This window comes from Balaenoptera ricei, chromosome 4 (genome assembly GCF_028023285.1).
Source record: "Balaenoptera ricei isolate mBalRic1 chromosome 4, mBalRic1.hap2, whole genome shotgun sequence".
Classification (NCBI taxonomy): domain Eukaryota; kingdom Metazoa; phylum Chordata; class Mammalia; order Artiodactyla; family Balaenopteridae; genus Balaenoptera; species Balaenoptera ricei.
Genome location: NC_082642.1, coordinates 23,120,134 through 23,147,776, shown reverse-complemented (window position 1 = coordinate 23,147,776; position 27,643 = coordinate 23,120,134). Strand labels below are relative to the sequence as shown.

The 27,643-nt window shown below is 53.6% G+C and overlaps 1 protein-coding gene and 1 long non-coding RNA gene across 2 annotated transcripts in view; one reads left to right on the top strand and one right to left on the bottom strand.

The window, feature by feature from the left end:
• SLCO2A1 (solute carrier organic anion transporter family member 2A1) overlaps window positions 1–1,912 on the bottom strand; it is a 78,178-nt gene extending 76,266 nt beyond the window's left edge. Inside the window, exon 1 of the mRNA XM_059920299.1 lies at window positions 1,422–1,912. Coding sequence (XP_059776282.1) covers window positions 1,422–1,517 — 96 coding nt within the window. The 5' untranslated portion in view covers window positions 1,518–1,912. The remainder of the gene's footprint in view (window positions 1–1,421) is intronic.
• LOC132364562 (uncharacterized) lies at window positions 1,195–26,084 on the top strand. The gene is made up of 2 exons (XR_009502836.1): window positions 1,195–1,504; window positions 25,751–26,084. It is a non-coding gene; the product is annotated as an uncharacterized LOC132364562 (long non-coding RNA).
• The last annotated feature ends 1,559 nt before the right edge of the window (window positions 26,085–27,643 follow it).

Here is a 27,643-nt window from a genome sequence, read left to right as displayed (position 1 = left end):
CCTAATTTATAAACCCCAAATTTTCCACAATTCTCTGCTGAAACTTCTCTAAACTCTTTTAAATGATGGAATCAAAACCACACACAGTGTTCTCATCAGGGTCTGGCCAAAGGTGAGGAGATTTGAGGATTATTTTAAACTATCTCAAAATTTCTATGTCCAACCATGGAATCAATTCAACCTTTATTTAGTGTGGTGTGGGGAAAGAGCAGAAGCAGGAGTGGGGAGCCCAGCTCTACTGCTAACAATATGAGTAAGTACATAGATGGGCTCCACTGTGACCTCCAGATCCTTTTCTGTTGGACACACATAACTGGCCCACAGAGACCCCCATCCTCCATTTGTATGTTCTGGGTTCCCCTTAATTGCGCCACTGGAGGCATTACCTAGCCCCATCTGATTGTGTGATTGCCGGAAACAACCTCTCTGCACCATAATTCCCACCCTGACCCCAAGGAGCCGAGACCTGGGCTTTACAACCTCCCACATCCTCACCACAGGAGATGCATTCCTCAGTTGCTTCTGCCGTGCCAGAAGAGGCAAAAAAGCCCGAGTGTGGATTCAACCATTCCAGTCCTCTTGGACCTGTGAGGGGGTGGAAAGCATTCCTGACCCCCTGGGGGGGAAAGCGTCCTCACCACACTACTGCCTACACCCCTTCACCTACTCCCCATAACTTGCCAGGCACCTGCCTAGACTTTACGGAATAGACTGCAAAAGCCTCTGCTTTCCTGGGGCCAGTTCCGGACCAGGAAAGCTGGTCCAAGAGCTGCAGTGTTGGTTGCCAGCCTCGGGGGAATTCTCAGCATTGCAGGCAGCAGCCCGTTCAGGTAGCAGAGCTCACGCGCTGCCGCCCTTGGGGAAGACGAAAGCCTAGCAGAGAACAGCCCTTCTGCCAGCCACCCAGGATGAGATGGGCTCTGATCTTCATCTCAGAGGGACCCCAGCCTGTCCCCTACCAGGCGCAAGACACGGGCAACTCCAAGCCCACTTCCTTAACGAAGTAACTGCCCACAGGAGCCCAAAAAGGTGCCCCGGAGATGTTCTTTTTCAAAGAACAGAACAATTCCCTCGGCTAGTGCCAGGACTATCTGAATAGAGTTGGCCCAATAGCAAGTACTTTCATCGCCCTGTTTCCTACCCTGACGAGGGCGTGTGAGCACGCGCGCGAGCACATACTCGCGCAAACACATGCACACACGCACACACGCCCAGCACGCGTTTCCCTGGCCAGGTGCCCCCTCGCCGGCGGCGCGGGGCCCGCGGGGATGCGTCCCGGAGCGCGACACCGACGGATAGACGGCGAGGGAGGGAGCCCGCCCCCCCAGCGCCTCCCGAGCGCCCGCAGCACCGACGCCGGGACCCCGCCGAAGGTGCGCCCGGCGCGGCTCGGGCCAGGACGTCCCGGGTTCTCCGCTCACCTTAACGTTGCTGAAGATAGAGCGGGGACAGCGGCCGGCTCGGCCCGCAGAGGCGCCGCTGCCCTGGCGCGCGCCGGGCTCGGGTAGGAGCCCCATGGTGGCTGCAGCGCGGGGCCCGGGGTGGGAGGCCGGGCGAGCGGGGCCGGGACGCCTGGGCTGCGGCGGGCGGCCGGCGGGTGGCGGGTGCGGCGTTGGTGGCCGGAGGAGGCACGCGGCGCGGCCGGAGGAGACTGAGCGCGAGGGTGCGCGCCCAGAAGTTTTATAAGTGGCCGCCGCCGCCGCCGATGATGAAACGCGCGCTCCCTCCTCCCTCTTTCCCTCGGGTGTCAAAGGCGCTGCGAGCCCCCGCCCCGCCGCCGCCCCCTCAGACAGGTGTGACGCGGTGGCCAGCTGCGCTTGACCTCGTTCCGGCCGGTGTTGTCTCCGCGCCCGCAGCCCTGCAGGGACCCGCGAGGCTCGATCGCCCCGGGAGAAGGTCCCGCCCGCTGGAGGGTGGGGGCGAGAGGGGGCGGGAGGTGGCGGGCCCCGGGAGGGCGAGGTCTGAGGGAGGGGGCGGGAGGCTGCGGAGTGGGGGCGCTGACGGGGCGGGGTGAATGCCGCTGGCCCGCAGGCTGCAGGGGCCCCGAGAAGGGATCGGCAGGGCTGCGGGGGCCGGAGGAGACTGGCGGAGGAGCGAGGGTCGCCGGGGGGGCCAGCGGGAGCCAGGGGGGTCGGAGAGGCGCCGACGCTTGTGAAGGGAAGCGGAGCCTCCGCGCCCCTCCCGACGCGCTCAGGGAGGTTTACGGAGTCGGTCTCTGCTTGTTTGCACTCGCCGAAAACCTGGGCTCTCAGTTCCGGTGATGGCTCTGAGACTTGCCGAGGCTCTGTTTGCGTCCAGGACTGATTTATATTTAAACTGCTCTTTGCGCTGCAGAGGGGCCTGGTAACAAAGGTGGAGAGGTGGGGGCCGCCCCGGGCTGGGCCTGGACTCTCTGGACGGGAGCCAAGGTAAACTGGAGGTGCTGTCGAGTGTCAGCATGGCTGCGCCTGGCCTGGAGTGTTGAGGGGAGGGGGGGCGGGTGGTGGACAAATGGGATGCACCCACTGATCTCCTTTTCAGGGCTGGAATAGAACAGACGCTTACTTTTTTTTTCCCCAAGATCTTTTCCACCAGGAGAGGTAGTGCAGAAAAGAGAAAGAAGGTGACACTTTCACGAGAAGGGTAAGAAGGGTCTGCCCAGAGCAGCTGCAGTAAGGAATCCAGTTCTAGGGGTATTTTTCTAACTCCCTAATTTCTGTAGTTCTCTGCAGAACCAACCTCTTCAAGCCCCCACCCTCACATCCCCACTCCCAGCTATTCCCAGGAAAAAGATGCCCCTCAACTCCCAGGAAGATTCGGCTAAGACAGGGGCCACAGGACAGACGGACCATGTAGGTTTCTTACTTCTACCCAAGGCCTGATGCCTTTCTGGGCCTGGTCTGGGCTGTCCGATGTCCAGGGGCTTCTCCTTTCTACCTGTGGCCTAGGACCCTGGGCACAACAACACACAGTGCTGGAGAGGAGAAGCCATTGGACAGTGGGTGGCCTTGGGCCACTTTACTCACCCACAGATCGAGGGGCATCAGAGAGGCTTTCCAGAGCCCTGCAGCAGCCCCAGATCCAGAGTAGGCATGAAACTCTGGTCACCAGTAAGCCGTCTTAGAGAACTTGCAACACAAGAACGGCCTTCCCCACAGAGCACTCAATGTGTGCTGGGCGCTGGGCTGTAGCAGCCATGGTGGGTTGCGCCAGGCATTCTGCTGGCACCCCCAGGCACGATGCCACAGAACCCCAGCATTAGCCCAACAGTTATCAGCACTGTCACAATCTGGATTTTACAGATGATGATGAGGTCAACCAAAAAGAGTGACTGGAAGTCATACACCTAGTAAGCGATGAAGCTGGAACCTGAACCCTGCTTTCCTGACTCCAAAGCCCAGACCTGCAGCACTATGCCCTTTGAAAAGCTATCTATTCCAGCAGCCTCATTTCACAAGTGAAACCAAGCAGAGACCAGAGAGGCCCAGGCCAAGGTCATGGTCACATTAGGGCCGCCATGACTGGAGCCTCTTCCTCAAACCTTGAGTGAGTCCTTGCCGTGGTCCTCTGACAGAATCCTAGGCAGGGTCAGCCTCTCCAACCCTCACCTTGTCCTGATCCATTAATCTTGCCTCTGCCCACTGTCACGACTAGCATCTTCTTTAAAGGAAAGGTCTATTCAGAAATGCCCACAGATGGTTATCTGCCATCAACTGCCTTTTCTATGGGGGAGTGCAGCTAAATGTAATGGAGACCCAGCTGAAGTTGGGGCCTCAATGAGATTTATTTTTCTTTCATAATAAGAAGCCACTAGTAGGTAGTCCAGGGGTCATGACCTAGGTCCCTTCAAGATTCCTTAGTGTGTGACTCCCGTACTTATGGCTGGCTCATCGTCACAAGATGGCTGCTACACCGCCAGCCTCCTCTCCTAATTCCAGGGAGGAAGTGGAAGACAGAAAACAGGAAGGGGCCGTAAGCACATCAGGGAAGCAAATCTCTCCTGTGCACGCTCAGCTACATTTCCTTAAGCCTTGTTGGCCCAAACTGGGTCACGTGGTCACCCATTAGAAGGCGGCTAAGAATTGTAGTTAATACTCTAGCTGCTTCCTTTCAGTGTCTACACATAGGGTAACCCATTTCCCTCAAAGAACACCCCCAAGGTCTGTTTCTAAGACTCTTCCCAGATCCTTTGATTTCAGCAAATACTTCTCAGCACTAGAAAAACAAAGCACAAGGACAGTTCCTTGCGAACTCTATGAACTCAGGGTGGGAGTGAGGAGAGAAAGCATCAGTGTGACATAGGAAAAGAGCAGTTGTGCACATCTGCTATGGGAACACAGAAGAGGGGTCCTAACTCATCCTGGGGCAGCAGGAAGGTTTCCTGGAGGAGGTGACTTTCAAGCTGAGCCCTAGGGACTGTCAGGATTGGGAGGATTAAGGTGAAGGAAGGTAAATCTGCTCCATGATTTGAGTCTGGCTGGAGCATGAGACCTGGGGACAGTGGGAAGGTTTGCAGTGAAGAGGTTGGGACAAGAGTGGCATGCAGTGAAGTGTAGGTCTTATCCCCAACATAATGGAGAGCCTTTAAAGGCTTCTGAACATGGGGTGACGTGGGCTGTTTGGCATTTTACATGGGCCTCTCTGGCAGCGGGGTCAGAGTGCAGTGGGGCAGTCTAGAAGGCATCTCAGGAGCTCTGTGGGGATGACTCCCAGGGTCTGACTTGGGCAACCTGCATCAGTGACACCAACTACTGGCAGAGGGGACCAGAAGGGGCAGCAGCAATTGGGGGAATGCAATGAGTCCTTCTAGGTTCATTTTGAGTTCAGACTGCCTGGAGCACATGCAGGCAAGGTGTCCAGCAGGCAGATTGGTACAGGGGTCCAGTGCTCAGGGCGGACGCTGAGCTAGAGATTGTGGCCTGGACATCCGCATGGAGGCAGTGGGTAAGCCTCAAGAAAGGATGAGTCTCCTGGTGAGAATGTGTTGGAGAAATAGGTCCAGGACCAGCCACAGCAACATCCAGGTCGCGCAGGGGATGGAGCCAGCAAAGGAGACAGAGGGGAAGAGTCCAGCAGGGAGGGAAGTAAACCCAAGAGTGCATGTCTACATGTTGATATAGCCCTGAGACAGTGTTTCGAGGAGGAGGTCAGGAGCATGCCTAGGACGGTGAGGAGGGAAGATAAGACCCAAGGATGGCCATCGGGCTGGCTATAGGCTGGCACCGAGGACCTTGGCAAGAGTGTTTCCGGTGAGTGATATGAGCAGAAGCCAGACTATGTGGGCTGAGGAGGAGCTGGAAGGGAGAAAGTGCAAACGGAGGCCAGCAGAACTTGCCCCAGGGGTGCAGAGGGAAGAAGAAAGATAAAGGAGCTGAGCAGCTTCTCATCTCAGCCCTGAAACCTCCTGCTTCCTCTCCGCTTGAAACTGGAACAGTTACATGTCCCGCCTCCAGGCTTTTGCTCATGCTGTTCCTCCTGCCCTGCTGCCTGCCTCATAGCACTTGGTTTCTACCCTTCAAGGGCAGCTCCTGTTACTGCCTATTCTGGGCCCCCATAAAAGCAGTAGAACCTGTCACATACAGTATCCCCTGTCACTCAGGAAACTAGAGGTCATTATGCCCATTTCACAGATGAATAAACTGAGGCTCGGGGCTCTTCCCTAACACATACCATGTGTTCCTGCCTTTATTTTCACAGGTTCCAGTGGAGACAATACATGTGTTGCTGAGGGCACAGACCCCAAAGTCAGACATAGATGCCACTACCCTTCACAAGCTGCGTTACCTTAGTTGGCCTGCTTAACCTCTCAGCTTCTCTGTGCCCATCCTGGGGCTGTTATAAGTGTGTGAGGTGGTGCCGAGAGTTCCTGGTGCTGGTGTGGGAGCTGCCGGTGCCTGGTGGGTGGTGGGATTGATGGTGTTCTCTTCCTCCAAGTCAGCTGTGAGCTCCTTGAGACAAAGGTTCTGTGTTCATTCTCTTTGCGTCCCCCATTTGGCTGAGCATATCCCGTTGCTTTAAAATGTTTATTTAATGGAATTGAGCTGAAATAAAGTCCAAAAAGACCTAGTGACTGAGAAAGCCCTCATTGCTCCTGAGGCCTCCAAGCCCTCGCTGTCTCTGTCAACCCCCTACTGCCTGCATTCCGGGCCCCTCCCTTCTGCCCCCTGGAGGCCTCCCTCATCAGCCTTGTCGTCACTGGAGGCTGGCCAGGGGCCCCTTGGTGTGTTTATCAGTCCCCGAGCCACACCCAATACTCCTGTAGCCACTAATGGAGGTCTGTTGACAATTTGGACTCAACTACGATCTTTCATTAACTCTGCCCACCTAGCTCCTTGTGTGCCAAGTTGGGGGGGTGAGGGGGGCCCAACGACTACCCCGCCACCAAGGTGGAGGGCACCTCTGCAGCCGAGTGCTCCACCACTTTGTCACTGTCACTGGTGGGGAGGCCCGGTCCCCTGTGAGCCGCCCTGGCCACTAGTTTATATTTTTATTGGACAAACAGGCAGTGTTGACAGTCCTTGCCCCGTGCTGGTGCAATGCTGATTCATTTAATCCTCAAAACAGCCCAATAAGAGGGATTACTTTTATTAGTGCCATTTTATATTTGGAGAAACTGAGGCACAGAGAGGTTAAAATAACTTGCTCAAGGCCACAGAGCTAGGAGGCAGCAGAGCCGGGATTCAAACCCCGGCCTCTCGGTGTAGAGTCCCAGCTCCTAGGGGCCCCCGCTCGCAGCGTTCGGGCAGGACAAGTGTAGCCCCCCACCGGATGGACCTTCAGGGGTCTGAAGCCACCTTGGGCCTCACCCATCCCTGCCCCCTCAGAACCTCTGCTGCCAGCAGCACACCCAGCCCAGAGTGCTCTCCCTGAGTGGGGGTCTGAGCACAGCCCGGGGCCCCCGGGACCCTTCTAGATCCAGCTCTGAGGGCCCTCCATTCCTCTCCCCTCTACCTGGCACCTTCCCTCCTGCAGCACCTGCTGCACGCCATTCTCTCGGCCACTGGGCCCCTCCCGGGGTTGACTTAGCTCCCCACTCCCCATGAGAAAATGCAGCAAAGAGAGGAAGGGGAAGGGGTCCCGCTCCGGGGACCCCAGCTGCGTCGCATGTTACCTGGGGTACACCAGTGCTCGCTCGGGGTGGGGCACACAGATGGGATGTTCGCTTTCTTCCAGGAAGGGCTTCTCAAGGCCTTGGTGTCCTGTTCCAGCTCTAGGTCTCACCCAGTGCAGGTCGCTCACTGCTATGGCAGGAGACGCAGCAGGCGCAGAAAAAAGAGAGACCACAACAGGGCTGGCCCTGCACCCCTCCCTGTGAGCGAGGAGTCCAGCCGGGCCCCATCCTCTGTGCTCCATCCACCCGGGTTCAGGTTGTCCCCAAGCGGTGTTATCATAGCCCGTTGTCCTGCGTGATCACCAGCCAGCCTCCCTGCAGGGCTTGGACTGCACCTCGACTTCCTGATCCTGCTGGGGTCATGCCACACACTGTCGGCGGCGAGCATCTACGGTGTCCTTGGCCCTTTGAGGGCCTGGGGCCCGTGGATCCTGTCGTTTGGATGTTACCAAGTAACCAGAAAACCAATGCTTTGTCTCTTTGCCATGACGCTTGTTTTTGAACTGTTTGTTAATCTTTACATTATAGTCTTTCAAAAATAATTTAACTGTGTTTGAACTCTACTCCACCCATCATCCCACACCACTGTTAAAACTTTACTCAGGTTTCTATTTTTCCCGTTTCTTTCCAATAAGCATGTTTGTACTCAGAAAAATCACAGTATAGCATTTAGCTCTTACTTTTTACAATAAGCATTTTTCCACGTTGAGAGGGGCTTGTCACCATCTCTTTGAATGGCTGAGTGGGCAACCAGGAGTTATTTAAGCCCTCCGCTGCTGTTGAATGTTGGGGGTGTCTCTAACTTTTGTCTTTTACACACAGGGACTTGATGGATAACTTTTTGCAGAAAGCTCTTTGCCTTTGGACTGCTGGCCAGCAGTGTAGTTCAAACACCTCTAGATATTTTCCTCTGTGATATTCAAAATCATTCCTCCTGCTGCATTTCTACCGCTTAGGTCTTGTCTCCTCACCAGTGACACCCCTCCTGGCCCCTGTAGAGGAAAGCCAGCACCCTCGGGGAATGGCCTGACTTGCTACTGTTAAGTCCACCCAGGCCCTGGGAACCTCCTGGGGTCTTTCTTGTCTCCAGTAGCCCAGACAAAGCCCTGGAACTCAGAGAGCCAACTCAGGGCTGATCCACAGATGCCAGGCGGTGTGGCTGCCTTGATCCGACACTCTGTCCCCCATCCCCAGCTCTGGAGAAGGAACTGTAGGCACCTTGTGTGGGCTTCTTCCCGGAGAGAGCTGACTCCTCACCTGTATAGTCAAGGCATTGGCCTCCATGGTCCAAAGAGGGACCTCTTGTTCTCCCAGCTCTGTCAGCTTACTGGCTGTATCACCTAAGACAAGTTGCTCAACCTGTCTGTGTAGCACTCGCCTCTCCGAGCTGCGCGGGGAGTGAGCAGCTCCGTGGTGGTCACCATTGTTACCATTGTTGTTTTCTCCTAAGCCAGCAGTGCTCCCTCCTAGGCCCTGATCCCTCCTCAGTTGTTCCCTGCTTTCTCCTTCGGAGGCCTCCTTTCTCCAGAAACGTCTCCCCAGAGGCTTCTGCTCAATGGAGCGCGGGAGACACTTAATCCAGCCCCCTCTGTGGAAGCTGAGCCTGGGGGGGGGGCTGTCACCTGTCACCCCAGGCCAGAGGTGCTTGAAGGCATGGGGGGCCCAAGCCTGCCCATCCCTCAGGAAGCTTAACTGGAGGCCCATCCTCCCCTAATGTTGGGGATGGAGTTGGGGGTCCAGGAGGGGAACTGCAGGATTAGGCCTCCTCCCAGGACCCCTCTCCTCTCTCCTCCCCGAGGTGTCCCCTCTGTGTGCACTGGAAGAGGCCAGGCGTCCCAGTCCCAGCCCTGGAATTCCACACCCTCGCCTGGGTGCCCAAGGCCTGGGCTCTGTCGTGGCTGCAGTGCTCGCGCGCGTGCGCACACACACACGCACACACACACACACACACACACGCACACACACACACACGTGTTTCCTGCTCAGAGGTGCCCCTCCTTTCCTCACCCTGCCCTCTCCTTGAATCTTCACACCTGTCCACAGCAGGGTCACCCCACGGAAGCCCCGACAAGGGCACGCGCTGCGCACATTTTCCATTTCCTAAAGTTCCCATTTGGCTTGGATGACGTCCCTCTGGGGCACCTGGATCCCGCTCTGCTCCCTGTCTGTCGGGCTCTGGGTCGAGGTCTGGCCTCGCGCTCCCACTGGTCCCACCTCGCTTCTGGAAGGAATTTGCTTTTTCGTCAGTCTTGCTTCTTCACCCATATCTCCTCCTCCTGTGTTTGTCCGGGTCTGTGGCCTCCTCACCGGAAAGGCCTCCAGCTCCCTGTTTCCTTCCCTCCCACCCCCCACAGCTCCCAAGGGTGTTCTGAGGCCTGCTTCTGTCCCCCTCGAGGAGAGGGAGCGGGCCCCGCCTGGCTGTGCACACACCCTCCGGCGCTGTTTGGACTGACCCCATATCAGGTGGATTGTGAGCCTTTGGGGCAGGGACCGAGTACAAACATGTGCGCAGACGGCGGGATGCCCTCCGGCAGACAGAGCAGGAGCCCAGCTGTCAGTAGCGCCCGCTCCTCCCCATGCGGGCGGGGCAGCTCGTGGGGACATGCTTATCACACAGGCCTCACTTCCCAGCTGGGCAGAGCTTGGCCTTCCCAGCTCCCGGACCTGACCTGACGGCACCACTGCTTCCTCTGACAGTTACCCACTCTGCTGCTCTGCCCTCTGCCCGCCCCCGCTCTTCCAGGACGCATCAGCTCTGCGTTCTCAGCGGTACCCTTGGGGCCTCTAAAGCTCCATGGGGCCCTTCACCTGGGCTGGGGTCCCTAACACACCCTGGGCCCTGTTCCCCGTGCGCTGAGTCACCTGATGAGGTCACTGGGAGTCAGGCCTCCTCCCTGTTCATGGGTCACCAGGAGGGATCGCCTGGGGGTGTGGCCCCATCGCTGGGAGTTCGGGAAGAGAATGTTGACTGCTTCCGTGCGCAGCCAGCTGGGGAGGAGGTGGAGGCGAGTGACGGGGCAGGATTCGAACCCAAGGCTGGGGAGTCCACAGCTCCCTCACACTGGGGTGTGGTGGGGACTCCTGCTCTGAGAACCTCCCTCTGGCCACAGTAGTAGGAATGATGGCCAGAGAAGTGGGCATCTCCGGCTGGCCCCTCCCCAGATCTGTCCCACTTCTGGTGGAAGCACTCGATCTTCCTTTGGGGTAACCCCTCCCCACTCTCAGCTTATGAGGTTCGGTGGGCGGACCCCGCTGGGGCAGAGGGCATGGGGCCTGGCCCTCTACTGGAGCAGTCAGGACCGCATGCTCTCTCCTGGGGCTGCCAGCAGGGGGGGTGCCTCCCTCAGGGAGGGGTCTGGGGCATTCTGGGAGAATCTGTCCCAGGATGCGACCATTGAAGGAGGAGAAATGTGGGACAGAGGTCACTGAGGCCTGTGACTGTGTCCTTCAGGCTCTGGGTCCTGCTGGACCTCAGCATCTGGACGTTGCGATTCTGTGAGCCAATTTAAGTCGTGTGGAGCTGGATTTCCTGTTGCTGGCATGTAAAAAGTGCTAATGAATCCGATAAACCAAGGTTTGGACAACACCAGGCAATTCACAGAGCAGCCTCAGAGCTAGGATCTCACTTAACCTGGAAGCTGCCTTGCGAGGCAGGTCTGGTTGTTACTACCCTGCTTTCAAAGAACGAGAACGAAGGCAAGAGGTGAGCGTGGCCTGGTACCTGGGTCTTCTGAACACGGACCTCGTCCTTCTGCTGGGTCTCATGTGTCAAGGAGCCCTAATGCCGTGCTGGAGTCGGGCCCTGGAGGTTGAAGACACAAGAGTGGAAGCCGGAGTGCCCAGCACCTGGGGAGATGGCCGAGCTGCAGAGGCTCCGAAAACATGTGGGGAAACAGCTCCGTGGGTGTACACGGTCACTAAAATCATGCTCACGAAGAATCTGCAGTAATGAGGAAAACGCTATGTCATGATGTCAAATTAAAAATAGGACAAACATTTATAGATTACACACACACACACACACACACACACACACACACACACATATATAATACTTGCAATTATGTCTTTCAAACAGCTGGTGCATAGAATTTTTTTAAGGCTGAAAGAAAATACAGCGAAATGTAAATAAAGATGATCTTTCCATGGTGGAAATGTGAGTTTTTTAACTCATTTTTTCTACATCTCTCTCATTTCTATGATAAATTTACTTTACAGTGAAGCAAATATAAGCTTTATAAAAAACAAAAGAAAGAAGGAATCACTTGGTCACACGGCAATTTTCCATACGTACCATCTTCAGAATTGAAACCAAACCGATCCCTTGTCTGGAAGGGCGTCGGGGAAGCTACTCCTGGTCCAGCCCTGCCTTGACCACTCTCCCCTGGTGCTCAAGTTCCAGCCACTGAACGCGGCCAAAATTCACATGCTTCCTGTTCCCTCCTATGAGAGCTTGGCTACTCGGAGGGCTCGTGTCACACCGCTGCTCGGCGGGGGCCCCTTCAGGGTGCACTCCAGCCCACAGCAGCCTGCGGAGAGCTCCGGGCATTGTCCCCCTTTCACGGGGGGGGGGGGGGGTAAACCGAAGTTCAGGGAGCCTAAAACTTTGCCCTCAGCCCCAGGGCTGGTGAGGGGCAGAGCTGGAACTTGAACTGCAACCCGTCTGATTCCAAAGTCCACACCACTGGCCGTGCTGTGACGTGGCCTCTATTCTAAAAGCTTCCTGGGTCACTTGTTTATTTGTCCCTTTCACAAATATTTGCTGAGCATCCACTATGCCCATGACACAATTTTTATTCACAAAGGAGACTCGTAGGAAATCTGAGACAACTGCATACCCCAGCAGCTCATAATGCAGCCCAGCCGCCCCGAAGGAGAGCGTGTGCAGCCTGGTGGGGTTACAGGATCATCCTTTGGGCAGCGGTCTGAATATACCACAACTTCTATTATAGCTGCTTTCTGTCTAATAATTTTTCATTTCTATTTTTAAGCATTTATAATATACATGATATACTGATATAGTGACATCCCTATAAAACATACGTGATACATCTTTGATTGGCATATAATTTTGTTTATATGTTTATATACATGAAACTGTACATTGGGATGATCAGGAAAGGCTTGTGGAGAAGGTGGGAGCTGCACTGGGATGGGCTGTACCCAGGCAGAGTGAGACAAGAGGGCATCAAAGGCAACACGAGAACGTGACCAGCCACAGCCCCATGGGGATGTGTCCGGCCTAACTCAGGGAGTGGGACTTTGGCTCGGAGCCTACAGAGCATCGGCTGGCCCTGCCCGCCTCTGGGCCCCTGTGTTTCAGCTTGTGTTCACCCAGTCCAGCAGCTAGGCTCCTCCCCTGGCCCGGGACATGGCCCTGAACTCAAGGTCTTTGGAGGCAGATCCTCTGCCTCCTCCACCCCTAGACCCTCCATGCTTCCTACCAGACCCAACTGCTCCCACCGTCCTGCCCCTTTCAGCCCAGCCCACCTTGAACCCTGGGTCTGTGGTCCCCATCCCCCACCTCCTCAGCCTCTGCCTCTCTGCTCCCTCCACCTGCATCTCGAGGAACTGGCTGCCACCTCCCTGTGCCCTCCTGGGCAGAGCTGCTCACCCTCCAACACCCAGGCCCAGGCAGTGGCTGCGGGGCTGGCTGGAGGCTTTCCCCTGGGCCCCAGAGGCCACTTCCAAGCCTCTGCTCTGTGAGCCCTGCCTCTTGCGAGGCTTGGACTTCCAGCCCAGGCCCCCTCAGCCCCTCCTCATTTCTGTCTCCCAACCTTCCCCAGGCCCCTCTCCTCATTTTCCAAGGCCGTGACTCTGACTCAGAGCTTTTCCTCTCAGCCTCCACATCACTGCCCCCTGGGCAGCATGGATATCCACATGGACTGACCCCTAGCCCGCCACCCCACCCCATACCCTCAGTCCTTGACCTCCTCCCAGCACAGGGGTCACCTGCAGCCACACGCGGGGGGCCTCACTCCCCTGGGAGCTGCTCCACCCCCGGAACACCCACATTCTACTCCGGCTCATCACTCTGCACCGGGCCTCGCATTTCAGAGTTCAGTCACACGGTGCTTTAATGCCTTCAATCCTCCCATTTATCTGTCCCCACCTACTTCCACTTCCTTCCAGTCCAGAAGCCAGAGAATTTCCGGCAAGGGCTGTCCCTCTTCTTGACCAAGAGTGGCCAACCCTCAGGCTGTGCCCTGGGTCCATCCCCTTCTGCTTTCCTGGGCAGTAATTTGCTCCTTCAGATTTCCTCCCTCCCCACTGCAGCTTCAACTCTCTCTCGTTTCTGAACGTCTTCTTTCAGCAGACTTGCTTCTGTTTCCATGTTTCCCCACATTAATAACAGAGGAACCACTCACCCCTTGGCTTCCACTTGCCACTGTCCTGTTTTTTTGTCCTCTTTCACGGTCCAGCTTCCTGAGATTGTCTCTGTTTTTCTCACCTACCACTGATGGCTCAACCCACTGCATACTGGCCTGGGGATTTCACCATCACAGTGGACTGCTCATGACAGGATCACCAGGGACCTTGTTAACTTATTCCCTGGACGCCTGGGTTCTTCTCCTGGCAGGCTCTCCGCAGCCGCGAACACGTGCTCATGGAAGCTTTCTCCCGGCTTAGTCTGTACACCGCCCCCTCCTGCTTCCCCTGCCCCGACTCCGGCTGCTCCTCAGGTTCCCTCCCAGCACCCTCATGGTACGTAGCCCTCAAACACCCATGGGAGCTTCTGAGAGGCCAAGAATTTGCATTTCTTACAAGTTCCTGGGTGCTGCTGCTGTGGCTGGTCCACAGACCACGCTTGGAGCAGCACCACTTTGGAGGAAAGTGCCTTGTCCTGAGCCCCTCGGTGAATAAAGCAGGCTCATTGCAAAGTGGGGCCCTGCCACCCAGACTGGGAGAAGGTTCTGGCTCCACTTGGGCTCGGCTTACAACAGTGAGGCCCTTGACCTTGGGCTGGACTGACTCTTCTCTTGGCTCATTTTCCAACTTATTCTTGGTCATCGTTGCTGTGGCTGGAGAGCAGGAAATAGGTATTAATGGTCATTAATGGTGCTAAAGGTGGAGGTAAGGGGCAGGGATGGCCATCCGAGGGTGCTCTGCCTGCTCCCGGGTTAGACTCACACCTTCCTTTCTTACCGCTGCATTTTCTCTATGCCACATTCTTTGTGGTTTAAAGGCACACAAAGCTATGCTTCCTCAAAGACCTGAAAAAAGGCATCTAATAATTGCATTCAGAACTATTACTCAGTTTCCTCTAAGGCCATGAGCTCCCTCCCCAGCACCCGCTTCTGGGCTGAGGGTCAGAGGACCCTCCACGCAGGGCAGATGCCCCCCCTGAAGAGGAAACAGAGTGAACTTATTCCTGCTGTAGGAGCTCGCTCCCCAGGGGCTGAGCCTCAGAGCTGCCCAGCTCCTTCCTCTCTGCCCCAGCAGCCTTCACTGTGAGCCCCTGCCAAGGGTCTGCCCTGTTTCCCACAGCCGGCGTGGACTGGCGGGCTGATGGTATCTGCACAGCAAGGAGGGTTGGCATGCTCGTGCTCATGAATGCACGAAGCCGCTGAGGCAGGGGTTGAGTTTCTTTGCGTGAAGCCTAAGAGTGACGCTTTCTTTGGTAAACACTGTAATAACATGGTACTCACTTCCTTACCACGACCCAGATCTGACTCAATCATTCAGAACAGCCACACTTTAATACAGCCCGTGGAGCAGTGCCTGGATCCTTGCCTGGCACTCAAGAGATGCTCGATAAATATTTGCTGAGTGAATGAATGCGTTCACTCCAGTATAATCTGTCCATTCCAAGAGGTCTGACGTGATCCCGGCTACTCTCTACTAAACTGAGTTTTTCCTGTTTCTTTTTTTTTTTTTTAACATCTTTATTGGAGTGTAATTACTTTACAATGGTGTGTTAGTTTCTGCTTTATAACAAAGTGAATCAGTTATACATATACATATATCCCCATATCTCCTCCCTCTTGCATCTCCCTCCCACTCTCCCTATCCCACCCCTCTAGGTGCTCACAAAGCACGGAGCTAATTTCCCACTAGCCATGCGGTTGCTTCCCACTAGCTATCCATTTTACATTTGGTGGTGTATATATGTCCATGCCACTCTCTCACTTCTTCCCAGCTTACCCTTCCCCCTCCCTGTGTCCTCAAGTCCATTCTCTACGTCTGCATCTTTATTCAGGTTCCTGCCCCTAGGTTCTTCAGAACCTTTACTTTTTTTAGATTCCATATATATGTGTTAGCATACGGTATTTGTTTTTCTCTTTCTGACTTACTTCACTCTGTATGACAGACTCTAGGTCCATCCACCTCACTACAAATAACTCAGTTTCGTTTCTTTTTATGGCTGAGTAATATTCCATTGTATATATGTGCCACATCTTCATCCATTCATCTGTCGATGGACACTTAGGTTGCTTCCATATCCTGGCTATTGTAAATAGAGCTGCAATGAACATTGTGTTACATGACTCTTTTTGAATTATGGTTTTCTCAGGATATATGCCCAGTAGTGGGATTGCTGGGTCGTATGGTAGTTCTATTTTTAGTTTTTTAAGGAACCTCTATACTGTTCTCCATAGTGGCTGTATCAATTTACATTCCCACCAACAGTGCAAGAGGGTTCCCTTTTCTCCACACCCTCTCCAGCACTTATTGTTTGTAGATTTTTTGATGAAGGCCATTTTGACTGCTGTGAGGTAATACCTCATTGTAGTTTTGATTTGCATTTCTCTAATGATTATTGAGGTTGAGCATCTTTTCATGTGCTTGTTGGCAATCCGTATATCTTCTGTGGAGAAATGTCTATTTAGGTCTTCTGCCCATTTTTGGATTGGGTTATTTCTTTTTTTGATATTGAGCTGCATGAGCTGCTTCTAACTTTTGGAGATTAATCTTTTGTCAGTTGCTTTGTCTGCAAATATTTCCTCCCATTCTGAGGGTGGTCTTTTCGTCTTGTTTATGTTTTCCTTTGCTGTGCAAAAGCTTTTAAATTTCATTAGTTCCCACTTGTTTATTTTTGTTTTTATTTCCCGTTTCTCTAGGAGGTGAGTCAAAAAGGATCTTGCTGTGTTTTGAGTCATAGAGTGTTCTGTCTATGTTTTCCTCTAAGAGTTTTATAGTGTTTGGCCTTAGATTTAGCTTTTTAATCCATTTTGAGTTTATTTTTGTGTATGGTGTTAGGGAGTGTTCTAATTTCATTCTTTTACATGTAGCTGTCCAGTTTTCCCAGCACCACTTATTGAAGAGGCTGTCTTTTCTCCATTGTATATTCTTCCCTTCTTTATCAAAATTAAAGTGACCATATGTGCATGGGTTTATCTCTGGGCTTTCTATCCTGTTCCATTGATCTATATTTCTGTTTTTGTGCCAGTACCATACTGTCTTGATTACTGTAGCTTTGTAGTATAGTCTGAAGTCCAGGAGCCTGATTCCTCCAGCTCCGTTTTTCTTTCTCAAGATTGCTTTGGTTATTGGGGGTCTTTTGTGTTTCCATACAAATTGTGAAATTTTTGTTCTAGTTCTGTGAAAAATGCCATTGTAGTTTGATAGGGATTACATTGAATCTGTAGATTGCTTTGGGTTGTATAGTCATTTTCACAATGTTGATTCTTCCAATCCAAGAACATGGTATATCTGTCCATCTGTTTGTATCATCTTTAATTTCTTTCATCAGTGTCTTATAGTTTTCTACATACAGGTCTTTTGTCTCCTTAGGTAGGTTTATTCCTAGGTATTTTATTCTTTTTGTTGCAGTGGTAAATGGGAGTGTTTCCTTAATTTCTCTTTCAGATTTTTCATCACTAGTGTATAGGAATGCAAGAGATTTCTGTGCATTAATTTTGATCATCTCAATAGATGCAGAAAAAGCTTTCAAAAAATTCAACACCGATTTATGATAAAAACCCTCCAGGAAGAAGGCATAGAGGGAACTTACCTCAACATAATAAAGGCCATATATAACAAACCCACAGCCAACATCATTCTCAATGGTGAAAAACTGAAAACATTTCCTCTAAGATCAGGAACAAGACAAGGTTGTCCACTCTCACCACTATTATTCAACATAGTTTTGGGAGTTTTAGCCACAGCAATCAGAGAAGAAAAAGAAATAAAAGGAATCCAAATCAGAAAAGAAGAAGTAAAGCTGTCACTGTTTGCAGATGACATGACACTATACATAGAGAATCCTAAAGATGCTACCAGAAAACTACTAGAGCTAATCAATGAATTTGGTAAGAGTAGCAGGATACAAAATTAATGCACAGAAATCTCTTGCATTTCCTGTTTCTTTTAATCCTTCCCTTTTTAAAGTTCTCAGATGAGGCATAAAACAAATCCTCTTTCATCCTGCCTGGAAACATGGAGCAGTCATGTGCAACCAATGCACACATGAAAATCCCTAGTCACGGGCTCCCTCTGCACTCAGCCAACCCAGCCCTCCCTCCATGGGCCCCACCCCAGAGAGAGCCCCTGGCCACCTTCTGATGGCCCCCCAGTGGGGTGTAAGGGCTGCCTCCCCTTCTCTGGAGATTTAAAGCTCCAGGAATCTGCGAGGGCAGGTATCCCCTGGTGACTGTGCTGGCATCCCTCCCCTTGTAGATTCCTCGTGACATGATGCCCCTTGTTCCCAGGCCTCAGGAGATCTGGGGCCTCAAAAGAGGACTAAAGAACAAAGAAGAGCCAGGGATGTGAGCCAGGGGTCAATGAAAGGCAAATGAAAGATGTTTTTAAAGAATTGATTTTGTCGCCAACTTTTAAAATAAACTTGCTTTTTGGAGACAAGAGTTGGGAAGATTGCACCCAGCTCTGCTTCTTTTCATGCCCAGTTTCTCTTGTTGATCGGGCTCTCAATGACAGAACCTCACCAATGCAGGCATAGCCCTCCCCTGTAAGGAAGTCAGAGTCTTACTGGGCAGACAAAGCCATCCTAATCAAAACGGCCATACAATGTGACCATGTGGCAGAGGTTAAAGAAATCACTCTACAGTGTGTCATGGTATCATAAATGGTTATTGGTGAATTTGGTGTCATATTTTTCTAGTTTTGAACGAATTAGAAAAAAATTCATAACCATTTACAAAAATGCTAAAGTTGTGTAGCTAAACTCATGTCAAGTACCCCCCACTGAAAGTGGTCCTTTCTTCGGGCAGTGTTGCCCCAGGCCCCCATCCTCAGAAGACTCCCCGTGTACTGCTCCAGCAGTTGACTGTTGTCCCCCGAGGCCAGCCAGGTAGGCAGGGCTCATGCTGGATGGGGTTGGGCATCACTGCCCAGCTGGGCCATGTGGCCCAAAGTCAGAGACCCAGATTTCCCTCTCTGGGCTTGGATGCCTGACTTGTTGGAGCAGAGCCCCTGGAGAAGAGGGAGCAGGAAGTCCGTTCATCAGTCAGCCGAGGCCGGGGTCTGCCGCCCTCCCATCCTGGCCCTTTGCCTCCACAAACAAAAGGCAATGCAGCTCCTCTCTCTCCCACTCCTTCTGTCAACATCTGATGCAGTTCGTGACCTGGCATCTTCAGGGAAACCATGACGAGAAGAAATAGGAGTCAACCTGCCAGCGATTTCAGCCCAGACTGATGTCGAGGGAAATGTGGCTACCACCCCCTCGAAGCTGGGGAGCGGGCAGGAACCCAGTCCTTGACCCCTCCCAGGGCTGACCGGGGCATGGGCACCTCCCCAGAACCCTGTGCTGTGATGCGGGGCAGAGTGTGTTGCAAATGTCGTCTTTTAGAGCAATCATCCCAAAGTGTTTCACAAGCATATGAGTAAACACATCAGCCTAAAGTGTGATACCTTACAGGAAAAATTAATAAGCTTAGCTAAGTTTTAAAATATTGGATATTTTTCCGTAAATGTTGATTCCATTTGCATATCTCCAATCCACAAGTATTATTAAGAAGATGTATTATTGAAGATGAAGAATAGAGAAACCTTATTTACTATTTAACTTACAGATGCATACAGTGGTATAACTAACCTGGATAACATCCAGCTCTGAGCTCACGTGGGAATCAGTCACGGGGATGCTCACGGTGTCTTTCGCGCCTGAGTGCAATGTTGAGCTGAGGGCTCTTGTTATACTGCCTTCTTCCTTTCTAAAAATGTGTTCGAGCTGCTATAACAAAACAGCATAGCCTAGGTGGCTTATAAGCAACAGAAATTTACTTCTCATACTTCTGGAGTCTGGAAGTCCAAGATCAAGGCATCAGCAGATTCCTGGTTCATGGACAGCATCTTCTCGCTGTGTCCTCACAGGTGGAAGGGGCAAGGGAGCTCTCTGGGATCCTTTTTATAAGGGCACTAATCCCATTCTTGAGGGCTCCACCCTCATGACCTCATCGCCTCCTAAAGGCCCTACCTCCAAATACCATCACCTTGGGGTTTAGGTTTCAACATATGAATTTGGGGGACACAAGCATTCAGTCTATAGCAATGCACCAAGAAGAGGAAGAAAAGCAAGAGACATGGTGAAAGCATAAACTCAGAGCACTACGCAGCTGGTAACCACTGCAAAAACTGATGCGCTGGAGTGACCTCTTGGGGGATGAGGGTCTGGGTATCAGTAAGATTGGCTAGAGGCTGTATGCACTTTACCCCTGTATGCACTAGAACCCAAGAGAGGGGCATTATGCCAGGAGAGGCCTGGGCCTGCCCACACATGTAGATCATTGACAAACCTCAGTTCTTTACTGCCAGTTACAAGCTGCTTGCAGAGCCTCTGAAACTGGATGGCATGCACCAGTGGATGTAGGTGCCAAGTTAGGGTCCCCAGATAAAATGCCAGATGCCCAGTTCAATTTGAATTTCCAACAAACAGCAATTTTTTTTAGCATATGTATGTCCCAAATACTGCATGGGACATGCTTATACTAAAATACTATTTGTTGTTTACTGGAAATTCACATTGAACTTGGTGCCCTTTATTTTTACTCGCTAAATCTAGCAACTAGCTACACTAGGTGCATGAGGACCTTTCCGGACCAAGTCAGGGTGCTGATGACAAGCATCCACCTGGCCAGGCCTCCCCAGACACTCAGGTCAGGGGTGTGCCCTGGTCAGGTGACAGCAAAGCCACTCTTGAGTGACCTCCTAGAGAATGGACGTGAAGATTGTGGGTGAAACTGAATCTAGATGCTTTATATCAAACGTGTTACTGTTTCTTTTTCTGAGGTCACAGATGTCAAAATTTTAATGGGAGAAGGACTTAAAAGAGAGTTCTCTCTATGAACTTTTTCTGTGAATTGGGAAAAGACTACCATTATCTTATTTGAAATGCAGAACATACCTACTCCAGCCTGAGAAATGTCAAGGATCCACCAGGACACAGCTTGTTAACAGACTTGCAGCACAGACGGAGACCTCGGAAGTGATGGGAGAGGGATCCAGGAGAGCAAGCCTCGGGCAGAGCTGAACCATTTCACAGGGGCCAGGAGAGGCGCAGCCGACCTGAAGGCAAGCGGTGTTTTGGGGGAAGCGGTGTTGCCTAAGGATGCACAGTATCTGTGGGGGCACACGGAGGCCTGGGGTCTATGTGTGTTTGTGGTGTTGTCACTGTTGGGGGCACTCTGGAGAATGCAGAGCCCAGATGACTGGCCACCAGAGCCCCAGGCCCTGGGAGGGCAATGCGCAAGGGCAAGTCGGGCATAGCCCAAGTGGGAGGGGGCATGGGAAGCTGAGGGTTGGTAACCCAGAGAGAAATCCGGGTCTGCTCATGGCCTGCCCTGCCACACAGAAGGGGCCCTCCTGGGAGTGGGGGAGACCTGTCTGAAGGGTTGGAGACTAGAGCTGAGAAGCCCAAGTTTATTACCCTGGGAGAAGTCTTGGGGGGACCCCAGGGCCTGTCGGGTGAGTGTGGCCCGAGTGGGAGTGGTCAGGGCCTGCCTGGCACCTGACCGGGCAGGAGGGGACAGTGAGGTCCATGACAAAGCGGCCACACAGAGGGAGGCACCCCGCGTGGCCTGGGGGGAGAGAAGTGTAGGGAGGCACGCCGTCTGATCTAGGCTGTTAGCACACGGGTCAAGGGCTTAGCTCCTGCCTTTACCTGCTGTTGGCCCATTGGCCAGGTGTCTCCCACCAATGCCAGGCCTGACAGCTGGGTCCGGTCCCAGCTCCGGCACCATCTCTGTGTTACTTTGGACAAACCATGCCTCCTCTTGGGAGCTGTTTTCTCAGCAGCACGAGGAGGCCCGTTCCGTGTGCTCTGGGAAGTCACAGCCTCTCTCATCGGGTGGGCCGTGTTGGCCCAGCACAGCCATTGGCATGGACCCAGCAGGTTCTTAGCCCGCGGCCTCCACGCAGGATGGCCCGCTTTGGCACCTGAGCCGGGCACCCACCTCCAGAGCTGCCCCACCTTTCTCGGTGTTTCATCAAGGGAACCTGAAAGTGAAAACAACAGAAAGAAAAGTGAAACCAGCCTCCCCTCCCTGGGGGAAGGGCAAAGCAGCAGCAGCCCAAGTGGCACAGGCAAAGGTCACTCTGTGTCGCTTGAAATGAAAACCCAGAGAAACCTTTGGGACTTGCTCATTCCTGTCTTCCATCAGCAGTTCCTGAACGGCTCTGGTTCCTGGGACACAGCAGGCCCCATAGAGGTTCTCATCACAGCCCTGTCAGCCAGGTGACCTGCTGGCTGCACCCCACCCCCCCATCCTGCGCTGGGGCCAGCTGAGCCGCTGAAGACAAAGGGTCATCTCCCCACACGCCGGCTACACAGAGTCACACACACGCCTGGGCACGCACAGCCGTCTGTGCATGGGGCCGCACTCACACCTGTGCACACGACCCAACCTCAGCTACCCCTGCAGCTCTCCCCAGACACAAGCCTGCGCGCACCCATCCTGGCATGAGCACGCTCACGTGCACGGACACAGGACACCCTGCACTCTGGCACAGCCACCCTCCCTATGTGTGCTCACACCCAGTGCACACACACACACACACAGACAGGGGCACGGACTCTCTGCCGATGGCCATCAAGCCCCTGGGGCTGCCGTTCCTCTGCTGGATGAAGCAGGGACACCAGCTCTCTCCCTCCACTGCTGTCCTGGAATGGTCTCCACCTCCTTCCTGAGCTCGACCGACAGGACAGGGCCCCATAAATGCATTTCGTTCTGTTTGCACTGACCCAAAGGGCACTTGAGACCCAGCCCTTCAAAGACCAAGCCACCACCTACCAGCTGCTTTTCCCACACATTTAACATGAAGCGCTGGAGGAACTGGCATCCTGGCCCCCTGGGCTCTCGGGCAAGTCGATATGGTTCTTTCTATTTCCACGTTAGAGAGACTCTTCCAAGCTGCCAGAAACACAGGCACTCCAGTTGGTTGGAGTGATGGCTGTTTTTCGGAAAGGAAGACGGGAAGGACAGAGAGAGATACACAGGCAGGACCTCGGCAGTGTCCTGAAGTCAGGACTTGGGTTTGGGTTTAACACTAGGAACAGTGAGCATTTGTTGAGCGTTTGCCCCGCCTGGGTGCCGGCACAGCCCCAGACACCCGACGTGCGTTATCACGTGATGCTCACAGCAGTCTTATGGAATAGTTCCCAGCACTGGCCATTTGAGGAGGGTGGTGAGGCTGAGAAGGTCTGTGACTTGCCTGCAGTCCTACAGCTAGTAAGTGCAGGGCTGGCATGCAGGCCCACGCGGTCAGGGACCCATCCATGTGCCCAGGAGACCCCCCCCTCGTCCTGCCGCTCCCAGAAGCTGGCGTCTGTGACTCTTGCCCTGGTGGATCTGCCTTTCTCTCATGATGACTTCCCCACACCGCTGCGTGTCTGTCTGTCTGTCTCTCTGCTTCTCGCTCTGTGCGTCCCGATTTAAAAACTCCCTGAGAGGGGACCCTCAGTGTCAGTCGGATTCCAGCCAGTGGGAAACAACCTGAAAGCAAAGCCAGCAAAGCACTGGCCAGACTGGGTCCACACTCCAGCTCCTTCCTTTCCCACAGCGAGCAGCTGCCTTGGGGCAGGGCCCTCAGCTGTGGTCAGGACAGCTGGTCACTCTCGGAGCCCCTGGGGATGGGGCAGAGGCTCCACTGACCACAGATTGTCCGGTGTGGTTTCAAATACTGTGACTGGAAATCTTTCCTGAACATATTTCTTGTGTTCCTGACTTCGTAAGATTCATCTAGTAAGCATAATTGAATATCTACAAAAATTAGTCAGGATTTTATGATTCCTGGGACATCCTTCTGCATTCCAACTGCATCAGGCAGCCAAAGCGGAAGGTACGGACAGCTAATGTGTGGTGGTAACCAGGAAACTCCCTAAATGTCTTTTTAAATATTCCTGATGGGTTATTTGCCTTCATGTTAATATGGAGGCCACAACGAGGAGGAAATTCCCTGGCAGTGGGTTCAACGAGCTTAGGCGTCGTCGTAGTATCCGCTGCAAATGCAGGCAGGCCCCCTGGGAGAGGCGGCTTCCTTCCCCCAGGACCTTCCAGCCCAGGCTGCAGAGGGCCGCCCGCACGGAGGGGTCTCTGGGCACACCTACACGTGAGGGGCCCCCGGCCAGCTCCTGGGTCCTCTGCTTTCCCAGGAGCTCCCCCCGCTGACAGGGAACAGAGGTGGGGCCTCTGGTCCCGCAGCCCCATAACACCCGCAAACACAGGCTGCTGATCCAACCTTGGAACTGCCAGGAAAAGCCCATTTCAATTCGGTCCTTTGTGCAATTAGATTAGAGGCCACAGACCTCGACATCAGCATGTGGTCCAGCTTCTGTTAGAAAACATCCATATTTACGGAGGAGCTTGAAGGAAGAAGCAAAAGTCCCATACCCTTCACTGGAAATAATTGAGTGGGACGGAATATTCACACCCAAAGCTACAGTCTGAATTCTGGACCCCGTCCAATGTCAAACAGAATTGCCTGTGGATCTGAAACCCCGCGTGCCAGCAGCTACCTTGGAGGCAAGGCTTTTACAGGACAGCCAGCTCCTTGGGGGCTGTGCCCCGTGCTGACCAAGGGGGACTGACCTTTGGAGTCTCCTTCAGCCCAGGTGGCAGTCGGGCGCAAGGCCGTGGGGCTGGAATTCGCACTTCTCTCCCCACGGGCCTGGGCGCCTGGGTGTGGGCGGCCTGGGGAATGTTGGCCTGGCCTGCAGTCTCCTGTTTTCCTAGGTCAGGAGCCAGTCAGATGAGGAGATGGCCTCAGATCATGTGTTGCAGTGTGACAATTACACGACAGTAGACTAAGGCTCACAGTTATGCCTGGATTTTTAAAAGGAGTGTGTGTGGGTGGCCTTGTTTTGCCAAGAAAAACCTTGGTTTTTTCCCCTTAACTCTGCAGAAGAAATAAGATACATTCTACCACGGTTTCACAGGACTCCTAGCCCAGCACCTGACTTGGAAACTCTTCCAAGAGGGTCCCCATTCATAACGTTGATATGTGGGTCTCAGTGCCCTGACCTTTAGCCTGCATTCCTGACAGAAGCAGTTTAAAGGGGTGCGTGACCTGAAAGGGGGACAGGGTGGGCGGTTCTGGGGGGGCAAGTGGACCCACCATAGGCCACGACTAAACAAATCTGGTTCAGGAGAGGAGGGTCTGTAGATGAGCAGCCCCAGCGGAAGTGATCCCTGAGCCGAGTGAGGACCATCCTCGGGCAGCCCCCCAGAGCCCCACACTCTCCCGGGAGGGATCTGCACCACCACTGCCCAGAGGCAATTCCTCCACACGAGCACATCTCCCAACCCTGAGAGCCCCGCACCCCAGACAGGGCCTCGGAGCACGTGAGGGACGAGGCAGGTGGGCCCGGGGCCCTGGGTGTGTGCCAACCCTTTCCAGAGAGAACAAACTGCTCTCCGCGGAAAAAAGTGAGCAGAGGCTGCACTTTCCATCCCAGTCGATGTGACCAGGACCCTCCCAGACACCCGCTCCTCGTGGAACCTCAGCAAGGTGTGTTCCTGAGGGTCTTTGTGCAGAGACCGCCCCCACGGTGCCAAGTGGACTCCTCTTGGATTACTGGGTATTTCACTGAGAGACACAGACGGACAGCTCCGGGACCGAGGGAGGCAGGGCGTGAACGCAGGGCCCTGGGGGACTGGTGTTTGGGGTCAGTGTGTGTGTCTGGGGAGGGGTTTCTGAGCAGGAGAGGAGGCGAGCGCTTAGTTCCTGGGCTTCTAACATTCCGTGATCTCATCCAGACCTACTCTCTTAGCTTCCTAGAGCTGCTGTAACTACAGTTCTGCAGTCCCGCAGGCTAGAGGTCTTATGCGACAGAACCTTATTGTCTCACAGTTCTGGAGGCTGGAAATCCAAGGTCAAGGTGTCGGCAGGGTTGTTCCCTCTGAGGCTTCTCTCCCTGACTGGTAGATGGCCGTCTTCTCCCTGCGTCTTCACATCGCCTTCCCTCCGTGTGTGTCCATGTCCAAAATTCCTCCTCTTATAAGGCACCAGCCATATAGGATTAGAACGACTTTAAGGATCTCTTTTTAATTTAATTATCTCTTTACAGACCTTACCTTCAAGTGTGCTCACATTGTGTGGGCAGGGCTTCAACATGTGAATTTGGGAGGATGCACTCCAGCCCATAACACCTGCCGAAGCAGCAGGCTTCTTAACCCGGATGGCAGCTGGGCACCCCACCCGTCAGGGCAATCCTACATTGCCCACAATGTATTTCACATGTGCTTTCTCCTTCAATCCCTATAGCCCCCCTGGAGTCAACAGAGAAGGCAACGTCGTCTCATTTCACAGATGAGAAAACAGAGGTCCTGAGAGGTGAAGTCAGTGGCCCTGAGCCCCCTGCCAGGAAGTGAACTTTCTGGTCTGAGTCTGGGCCCCTCAACTTCTCGGCACTGTTCCTTCAAACTCACTGCTCCAGGGACCAGAGCATTTCCCTCCAAGGAAGGAAGAAAGTATTTTCTCTGAGAAGAGCTTCACACCTGAGTCAAGCTCGCAGGCACCCAGTCTGCTCGTCCTATTTAATGCGCCAGAGCTTCATCTCTTAACATGTATTTGCTAAATAAAGTTACTTCTCCCTGCAGTTGGCTCTCATGTGGCCGCCGTGGGCCAGGCGCTCTGCGAGGCCCCTCATGTGCATTATATCAAAGTATAAATCATACTTCACAGATGAGAAAATGGAGGCTGAAGGAGGTAAAACTGAACAGCTAGTCATTGCTGGAGGGGGGGCACTGAACCCAGATCAGGGCGATTCACAAACCCATGTCTTTCTAGGGTAGTGACCTCAGCAAATTCAGTTATTCAGCAAGTGTTCATTAGGGGCCTGCTCTATGCCAGGCACCGTTCAAGGTGCTGTTCTAGCTGCTTGGCGTTCGTCCGTTTACAAAGGAGACACTGACCACTGGCCTTATGGAGTTAGAGTTTTACAGAGGGAGACAAACAATAAGCATAATAAATAAGGAAATGTGTTATACGTTGGAAAGTGGTAAATGCTGTGGAAGAAAGAAAGGCAGCAGGGTGGGGGTGACCAGGAATGCTGGGCTGGGGAAGGCCAGGTTGCAGTATTGAATGGGGTGCTCAGGGAAAGCGTCCGAAGCACAGACTGGAGGGAAAGTAGTTAGACCGTGAGGATGCCTGGAAACGAAGGCCCCAGGCAGAGAGAAGAAGCTCAAAGGCCCTGGGCCAGGAGGGTGCCTGGTGCATTGTAGGGACAGCAAGGCGGCCCTGTGTCCAGGTGGGCAGGGAGGAGGGTGCAGGAGGGGAAATCAGAGCAGAACAGGGCCAGCTGGGTTGGGCTCACGGCCAGTGCCAGGACCTGGGCTTGGCTCTCAGAAGTGGGACCTCTGCAGGGCTCTGAGCAGAGGCGGGTGGGGCGTAGTCTGACCACATTCTAGTGGGATCCCTGCTGCTGTGTTGAGGACAGACGGCGAGGGATCAGAGAGGAAGCAGAGACACCAGTTAAGAGGCTTCTGAGATAATCCACACAGCGGCTTGGGCAAGGCGGTGCTGATGCTGAAAGTGCCAGGTTCTGCTGCTGTTGCTGCCGTTTCTCCCTCTCCCCATCTCCTCCTCCTCCGCCTTCTTTTTGGAAAGTCTGTGGAATGCAGCTGACTGTATTGCAGTCCTGGTGTCTCCAGTGAGCAGCTCTGAGGCCAGAGAAAGCTGCTTCAACACGCAGAAAATCAGTTTTCTCCTTTAGAAAATGGGGTAAAACGGGGTTCACGATGCCAGCCTCCCAGGGCAGTTGGAGAATCACCTGTGGATGGATGGATGTGGGGCGCTTAGCAGGTAACAGATGCTCAGTCCCAGCCGGCTCTGTCCAGGCCCCTCTAACTCCAGGGCCTGAAACCTGCCTCAGATCGCGGGGCTCTGAGCCCTCGTCCCCCTGCCCCAAATGGGAACCCTCTATACGTGGGGCTCACAGATGGATGCAGCCCTTTGCGAGGCCCCAAAGGCAGAGCCCGTAGTCATGGGGGAACCAGCTTAGGGAGGCCCAGGGATCCAGGGATGAGCTTCATGTCTTCTGACCCTCAGGGTAGGGGGCTGTGGGCGAGCACTGGATTAGGAGTCCAGTAACCTACATTTCTTTTCTTTTTTTAAAAATTGAGATATAATTGACACATAACATTACGTTAGTTTCAG